Source organism: Lepidothrix coronata, unplaced genomic scaffold, assembly GCF_001604755.1.
Source record: "Lepidothrix coronata isolate B3197 unplaced genomic scaffold, Lepidothrix_coronata-1.0 Scaffold0, whole genome shotgun sequence".
Lineage (NCBI taxonomy): Eukaryota > Metazoa > Chordata > Aves > Passeriformes > Pipridae > Lepidothrix > Lepidothrix coronata.
In genome coordinates, this window is record NW_016690180.1 from 19,177,676 (window position 1) to 19,186,863 (window position 9,188).

At 41.2% G+C, this 9,188-nt stretch overlaps 1 protein-coding gene across 2 annotated transcripts in view; it reads right to left on the reverse strand.

Annotated features, from left to right (window-relative positions):
* Nucleotides 1-6,424, reverse strand: part of CC2D2A (coiled-coil and C2 domain containing 2A) — a 56,308-nt gene extending 49,884 nt beyond the window's left edge. For both annotated transcript variants that reach the window (XM_017806341.1, XM_017806414.1), the window contains exons 1-2: nt 6,371-6,424; nt 4,982-5,081 (exon numbers count right to left, since the gene is read on the reverse strand). In XM_017806341.1, coding sequence (XP_017661830.1) covers nt 4,982-5,081; nt 6,371-6,409 — 139 coding nt within the window. In that variant the 5' untranslated portion in view covers nt 6,410-6,424. The remainder of the gene's footprint in view (nt 1-4,981; nt 5,082-6,370) is intronic.
* Between the last annotated feature and the right edge of the window lie 2,764 nt (nt 6,425-9,188).

Here is a 9,188-nt window from a genome sequence, read left to right on the forward strand (position 1 = left end):
CAACTTCTACAAGGTCAGGCCCACAAACGATTCTGGCACACGAAAGGCTCTATCTGCTGGAGATGGAAATGATTGACTTTAATTGTAATATGAAAGGTGACTACACACTGGAAAAACTTTTAAACTTTTGGGGTATTCTAGCACTGGAACTGAGTCCCTTAAACACTTATGGAATCTTCACTAGTGCAGGCTTTTAAGTTAAAAAACAAACAAACAACGACAACAACAAAAATCAACTCTCAAAGAAAACCAATCTAACAAAAAAAATCCCACCAAAACCAAGTATCAAGATATAGATAAAATTACTTAAAGGCAGAAGTTGGTCTAAAGTTACCTTTTGATTTCCCTCTTGTGATTTTTTCCACCATTGCAATCTGTTCAGTTAGGGTGCAAAAACATATTCTATTTCATTGCAGCAAATGCTTCATTTCAATTCCATTCTAATAAATGCAAACTAGAAAGCAACAGATTAGAATCTGCTTTTGATCTTCCAACATACTTGAAAATTGTCTGTAAACATTTCCAGGCAAGCCAGGTTAAAATGAACAGCATAAACATGCAAAATTAGGGCAGAAACCATCTGCTGCTATTTTAAGCACCTTTTAAAGCATCAGAACTCATGCTCTGTATGCAGAATTCTTCATTGATTAATCAGTTCCTTGATATAACGGGGTAATTATCTTTTCTATACGTAATGAAAAACATTTTAAGGCTTTGGTAGTTGCAGTAAAATTAACTCAATGCATTGATTAATGTGGGATCCTGTAGTTCCTTGAAAAAGGGACAACTTTAAAAAAACGTGTTTGTTATTTTATTTCTCTGGACATACACTTTTGTTCTGCTTATGTGAATGGACTCTACAGCCAACTAATTTGTGCTTAACTTCAAAGTATATTTTTGAAGTGAAAGAATTAAAACTAATGTCCATGGGAGTATCGCTTTGCAGGATTACCATTAGAAGCCTGTATCAAAAAAATTCACACCATGTTTTACATTGGAAGAGTCATTATCCTGCTCCATATGGCTCCATATTTTACTTCTGGCAGGTTAATAAGTGTGCTGGATAGTCAAACTGAAACAAGGCCCAAATGAGAACTTGAAAATGCCACCTATTAAGTGTCCTTTGACTTCTGCACTCAGAGGAGCCCAAACCCACTGGATCTCTGTGTGGCTTCAAAGCTCTCTGCACCAATGTAGACCCAAAACTGCTGCAAGTATCTCGACAGGATGTAAAAACCAGGCACGACCAAGCATCAGTTTACCTGAATGAAAGCAAGGAATGGTAACTTCCAACATAGGTCCTAGAAACACTGTTGTATTTTTCAGGGATACAGTCATTGGAAACTGCAACCAAATAACTATACAAATTCAAAAAAACCCAACAATGAAGAAAAAGATTTAGTAACACTGCAGTTGTGCTGCCTTCACAAGGGAATAACTATCAGACATGGGCTTCCTATTCGAAGCAATTCTTCTTTTGAAACTCTTATTTAATTAGTCTGACTAGTGGACTGACATTTAGTCAAGTCACTCCACCTGAGAAAGGTGTAAAGGCACTAAGCATACACACAGTTGGATTACAGTAAAATAAAGAATTTCTACAGATTGCATTAAAAAATAGTAGAGACTGACTCAATTTTTGAAGGACTGGTACAGAGACTATGTTGACTATTAAGTGAAGAGGTAGTTAATGGATATGTTTCAAGATAAGTTTGCCACAGTGGGCCGAGAATGAGCAAATAATCATTCCATGCTAGCATAAAATAAACCTAATATTTGAGGGACATCACAAAATGATATTTCCACAAACATTACCTACTTCCTTGTATTAAAATACAGTTCCCTTTCCAAAAAAAAGGGTGTGGGTGTGTGTTTACTTTTAACACCACAAATTTAACACAATCTGGTAACAACCATGACAAACTAAAAAGGCCTGGATAAAATGCATTACCACAGTCATCAAATAAAAAAAACAAGATAGTGGAGCAAACAGCCAGTACAGAGTTTCTCAATGGCACCTGAAAAATTGTGGGGGATGTCACTTCTTTTTTTTTTTAAATGATTAGTCATCACTTGACAAGACAATGATAATCAGAAATTCATACACAGATCATCACCCTAACAATGGAGTGAGGAGCTCAAAAAAAAATCTACTTTTACTTTATGACTGGGCAACACAACAGCAAACAGCAGTGTTAGCATATTCAAAACCTTCATATATAGAAGATGGAAATTTCAATTATTTATAAATTTATCAGACTGAATCATAGGGGGGCAGGGGAAATTGAAATAAGTTTTGGATAGACACACAAGGACTTCAGCTCAAGGTGCATTCTTTCTTAAAATGTAAGATGTAATTTAAAAAAAACAAGAACAAATGGAGAAATTATACTGCAATTAAGTAAACCAATGATACAGTCCATTCAGAAAACCACATGTACTTTTCACTCGATCACATAAAATTTGCAGAGTTACAGGAATTTTAGGAACAGAAGGAGTAGCAGAGCAAAACACTTTGGAAAACAAAACATCACATAGGGGACCTAACAGCTACTTTTCTTCTCAGAGTACTGTTGTGCTGTTCTGTCTATTCCTGGAAAACGAGCTTCTGTAAAAGAAAATAACCATCACTAGAGGGTGTCTCTTGATTTCTCCATGCAATAATTCTGAAATCTGTTTGGACTCTGTCTGTCAACGGCATATCAATTCCTAGCACAAGCTGGCACAGTGAGACTCAAAAAACACTCAAAAGAAAAGTACACAGACCTCTAAGAGTTGAAAACATCCCTTAACTGTAGATGTCTGTAACAAATACCATATTTTTCTAACATGTGTTTGAGGACAATACATACATTTTATTTTGGTAAAACTTGTTATAGATGAAAAACTAAGCATGATTGTAATTCACTGGATTTTCTTTTTACTGGTTTTTTTTTAATATTCTGCTCTTATGCATCTCTTTTATGCATCCTATTTAGGTAAACCACAAAACCACGCAGTAAGATTCACCACACTAATCTTGTCCAAATTATTTAACCGGAATATTGCAGAGATTCTGCTGAAAAAAACCTGAAGATTAGTTTTTGAGTACCAATGACCTCTATTCTTTCCAAACCTGCAGTTAGACATTCAGTTCTAACAGCTCTCTACCATATCACTCTCCCACATTCTCCCACTTCGTGAGTAGAGTATTTCACATGTGACTAAAAATAGCACATCAATAAATCCACACATTTTCATATCCATGAATGACACTTCAAGCACAAAATACAAGGTTCACATAATCACAGAATCGTTATGCTTGGAAGGGACCTCTGGAGATCATCCTGTCCAACCATCCTGCCAAGGCAGGGACACCTAGAGCAGGTGACACAGGAACTTGTCCAGGCGGGGTTTAAATGTCTCCAGAGAGGGAGACTCCACAACCTCCCTGGGGAGCCTGTTCCAGTGCTCTGCCACCCTCAATGTAAACAAGCTCTTCCTCATGTTGAGATGGAACTTCTTGTGTTCTAGTTTATGGCTATTGCTCCTCATCTTGTTGCTGAGCACCACCGGAAAGAGCCTGGCACCATCCTCTTGGCACCCACCTCTGAGATATTTATATGCAGTAATGAGATTCTCTCTCAGTCTTCTCCAGACTAAACAGGCCCAGCTCCCACAATCTCCCCTCATAAGAGATACTCCAAGCCCTTCATCATCTTCGTGGCCTCCGCTGGACCCTCTCCAGTAGCTCTTTGTCTTTCTTGTACTGAGGAGCCCAGAGCTGGACAATACTCCAGATGTGGCCTCACTAGGGCTGAGTAGAGAGTGAAGATCACCTCCCTTGACCTGGTGGCCAGACTCTTCCCAATGCACCCCAGGATATCATTGGCCCTCCCGGCTACAAGGGCACACTGTTGGCTCACAGTCAACTTGTCATCCATCAATACTCCCAGCTCCTTCTCTGCACACCTGCTCTCTAGAAGGTCAGTCCCCAGCCTGTACCAGTACTCCCCAGGTGCAGGACCCTACACGTGCCCTTGTTGAACCTCATTAGGTTTCTCCCCACTAAACTTTCCAGCTTGTCAAGGTCCCCCTGAATGGCAGCACAGCCTTCAGGTGTATCAGACACTCCCCCCAATTTGGCATCATCAGCATACTTGCTGAGGGTACATTCTATCCCTTCTACCAGGTCCTTGATAAATGAATTGAATAAGACTGGACCTATTATTGATCCCTGGGCAACACCACTGACTACAGCCCTCCAACTGGATTCTACTCTGCTGAGCTCTGCCATTTCACCAGTTCTTGATCCACCTCATTGTCCATTCCTCTAACCCACATTTCCTGAGCTTACCTATGAGGATATTATGGGAGAGTGCCAAAAGCCTTGCTAAAGTCAGGGCAGACAACACCCAGTGCTCTCTCCTCATCGACCCATCCTGCCATGTCATCATAGAAGGCTATCAGATTGGTCAAGCAAGATTTTCCCTTGGTGAATCCATACTGACTACTCCTGATGACTTTCATTTCTCTCACATATTTGGTGGCGACCTCCAGAATCATCTGCTCCATCACCTTTCCAGAGACTGAGGTGAGGCTGACTGGCTGGTGCACATTCCAGTATGTAAATACTGAATTTGAAAAATGTAAGGGCATCTCATAATCTAATCATATTTAAATGTGATAGAAGCATGTCTAAATACGATAGGAGCATGTTAGCTTTCGCTCAAAGCCCGAGCTGGCAGACACAGACAGTACCCTGCTGGTACTGGAATGCCAGGAGAGCCTGAGGAAGCTCGGGGGGGACCAGAGCAGGGCCGCGCTGGTTTTGTTGTTCGTGCGCCGCAGGCAACCTCAGAGCGGAGACTGCGGTTAACTCCGGGAACACGGGCAGGTACAGCTGCCCCCGGCCCCCGCACTCCGGCCCGGCCCCGCCGGCAGCCGCAGCCTGTCGGGTCCGCGCCCCGCCCCGCCCCGCCCCGCCGCTGGAGTCACTCACCGCGCAGCGCCCCCGGGGCGTCCCGGGGCCGGGCTGCCGCCATGGTGCCTCCGGTCCTGAGCTGCGCCCGCGGCTCGGCGACACCCGCGGGCTCCGGCAGCTGCAGCGGGGCGAGAAGAGACGCGAGAGGCGCATGAGGGGGGCGGCCGAGGCAGGCCGGGCCGGGCCGGAGAGGGGCGAGGGCGAGACCGGGGCTGGAGCGGGGGCGGGAGCGGGACCAGGCGCGGAGGGGGCAGAGCGAGCGCGCGTGCGCAGTGCCCGCGCGGGGCGCGGAGCTGGGCGGGAGGTGCCGGCGGTGCCCGAGGGAGCACTGAGGGAGCCTTGGGAGAGCCGGGCGGGGACCGACACGGAGAGAGAGAGCGAGCTGTGGGTGCAGGCAGGCCTTGTCCCCAGACACACAGACATAACCTCCGCTCTACCAAAACACCCGACTGTAGCAATTTTCCCCGTATATTTTTTATATACATATTAAATATATACGTGTATTTATACATCCTATGTGTATGTATCTCCTGTATATCTATCTATCTATCTGTCTATATATCCTGTATGTATATCTATCTATCTGTCTATATATCCTGTATGTATATCTGTCTATCTATCTTGTATATATCTATCTCTATGTATCTCCAGTGTATACAACTATCTATCTATCTACAGGATGTTGATCCAGCTCGTACGTATATATTACATATATATATGTATTTGTGTGTGTATATGTATATGTATGTATATATGTGTATATGTATAATTTTTTTTTAAGTGAGCTGGATCGATGGTTATCAGCTGAATATATGCTTATGTTCCACTGATGGCACTGGCAAGCTACAGTTCTGACACTGCCCAAAGTTAACATACACTGCTATTTGTTATCAAGATTAAAGCCTACTGACACCTCCAAAGCATCTTGCCTGTTTATCTTTACAGTTTATCTCCTCATATCACAGGAGTTTTTGGTTTTTTTCCCCTTCTAACATTTTGCTGTTTAAACATGATCACTTCAAAAACTTTTCTGCAGACAAGAAAACAGGATAGCTTCATTGTTCTGCAACCTACTCAAGACTAAATGTATTTAACCAATAATTTGAAGATAACTTAATCAAGTAATGTTCGATCAATATGAAATAGAATTAAAAACAAGACCCAACATGTAAAGGTGCCTACTTCCAGCATATGGTACGTCTGGTTGCAGTGTATTTGCACAGAAATTAATTGTGCAAATCTGCATTAACTAGAATGGTACTGACAGATCCAGGGTTGACAAGAGCTTAAAAGAGAGTCTTGGCTTATATATTTCACTTTTCACAGTTACATATATAAAAGATTCCTATTACTCTTCAGTGAAAAATGATCATACACCACTTTTGTCTCAACTAACTGGACACTAACCTCAGTGATTGTCGTCTGGGATTCCTCACTGCAGTTCATCTGGGCGGTGACTGACACCCGGCTGTCACAAGCAACACAGAAGTCACTCATGAGAGATATGCTTCAATATGTGCATAATGATCATGAGAGACATTCCATTAAACATTTTCAACCCAAATAATCAAATGACACCATTTAACATACAGCCTTAGTACTTAAAAAAACCCATATTTTTTTCATAATGGAATGATTAAAAAATATCTGTATCCATTTAATTATTCAATATAATAGTGAACAATGTGGGCCTGTGCATGCTGTATGAACACTCTTGCAATTTTTTTTGTTTTTACATAAAGAACTCGTATAGGGTCTGTAAAGACGGCCGCAATAATAAGATCACAGAGACATGTTCAATCCCTTTTTTCCCCTCCTTTCAGCATTGGGCTGAAATCACTTCTATTGGCCAAATTACTTCAGTTTTATTTGCACTAGGAAGTGGCTGTATTTGATTACAAGCATTGGGGAAATTTTTAAATTTATGTCTGTACAACTCAATTCATGGCTACTATTACTGTGAGTTCCTGTCCTGCTTTCCCTTTAGTGGGAAGGAACATGACCACGGCTGTACTTGTTGCACCAGCATAGCTGCACCAGTGCAAAACCCAAGGGCTGTACAAGGGATGTACGGTGCTCACAGATTAAGTAACTCAGAACAGCACAGTTTATTCTAGATTTTAAAATTTCCATGAAACAACTCACAGGAGTTGACCTTTTGTGGGACCTTTGTCTGTAACTGGCTAAACCTCCTGTAGCAAGAGGGCTAACTGAGGGTGACACAGGTCACCAGTGGTTTCTCCATAATTTCTTTGTACTGGGTGTGTACAGGATCATGCATATTTGCCTCAAAAAGTGCTTCCAGCCCAGCCTAGAATATGCAGAGTGATCTTCATGTTCCTCTTTATCTCTTAGGACATACCTGATGAAAAAGGAGAAGAAGCAGAGGAGGAACGACGTGGTTATCTCCTGCCTGAGGCTTAGCTTTACCAGCTACTGACCCCAACCATTTTCAGATTTCTAAATAAATCTCAGCTAGCACAGAACACACCCTAAGCAAGTGGTTTCCTTAGACAAATGTGACTCTCTCCCAAACCTCCTGTGCATTTGCCTCAGCACCAATTTCCTCGGTGTCTCTCACCCAAAAATGGCCACATTTCCTTGCTGCCAGCAAGGTTCATCAAATATCTTCTTCATGGCACAGAAGTACAGCACCGCAAGAAGTGGCAGCATTTTTATTGCTTGGCACACAAACCTCTTTTTCATATCAAGCTTTATGTATCAATTTGAATGGTATTTTTTAGAGGCACATGCAAATGGAAAACACTGGCAACATATAGAAGTGCCTTATGGCCGCTTTCTTTAACAATTTGGTAGCATTTCTTGAAGTTAAATACTATAACAGATACTTTATAATGTAATAAACAACTGGATGCAAGAACTATAAAGCTGTCCATTAGCTTAGAGTTGGTTTCCAAGCAATGAAAACTAATAACAGAAACACACTGGAGCTTCTCTCACTGCTCTTTGAAAAAAATTATTACATCAAAAACGCCTAGAAAATAATTTTGAGGATTTTGGGTTCTGAAATCTGTCTCATTCATGAAAACACACAAAATGCAGTGACACTGAAACAGAACTAAAGGAAAACGTTGGCTTCCTACCTGGGTTTTCTTATACAGCAGCTCTGGGAACACAGGCAAGAGCCAAGCACAATACTGCCCCTAGCAACGGTGCCTCAGCTGTGCTTTTTAAAAGAAAGAGTCAGATTCTCCTGCTTAAACCACTAAAACACTTCCGTCCGACTTTTCGTAAACAATTTCATTTACAGTAAAAGGGAAAGTCGTAAATAAAATATGAGGAGGATTCAGCTCCTGCAAACAGCGACCATTTCAGTTACTGCAGTGCCTTTAAAAAACAAATATCCATGGTATATTTTTGCAGGATCAGGGATGGTTATTTTGGACTGAAATACAATAAAATAGTCACTCATCCTAACCTTATTTAACAAACTTTGCTAAATTTTCTGACTTAATTTCTGTGTGCTTATAAAGTAAGCAGAGGAGAGACACAGCCCCTTCTTGGGACTTCTGTGAACCAGAGCAATGACTGATTCCTGAATATCAATCATTTAAGAAAAGAGACCTCTTCACTCTGTTGACTAAAGAGACATGTTAAACCTCTAATTCAGACTACATGCCAACATTCCAGGAAGTAAATATTTTTTTAGATTAGTTTCACTCTGAAAAAATCCCTGACAACTTCAAGAGATAAATCCTTGAAGTGGATGGTTACTAGCCAGTTGTTTTCCTAGTGCTCTCTGTTTTTCAGTGCATTAAAGTACTTGGAGTATTAACTGAAGCTGCATTATTCTTTACAGATGACCTTTACAAATCAGCATCAGCCTTAGAAAACTTCTTAGCAATTCATTTTGGGGAGAAATTATGACACATAGCAGAGTTAAAAAAGGTATTCTCTCAGCAGCTGTGATTTGCAAACAGGGTTTTTTGCCACCCCAGGATTAAAAATCTATCAGTAGGACAAATCATAACTTTATAGAGTTATCAATATACTTTAATACTTCTGTAGCAGAAATTAAAAAAAAAAAAGGATATGAAGGCTATGATAGTTATTCTAGAATCTGCTTAAAGGAAAACACAATCTGAAGCCCTGGTTAAAGAAGCAGAGGAGGAATCTGCTTGCTAAATGCTCACAACAAGCTTACGTAGAGACTAGGAATGGCAGAAATGTCAGCACTGTGAGACAGTTTGCAGAAGTGTGCATT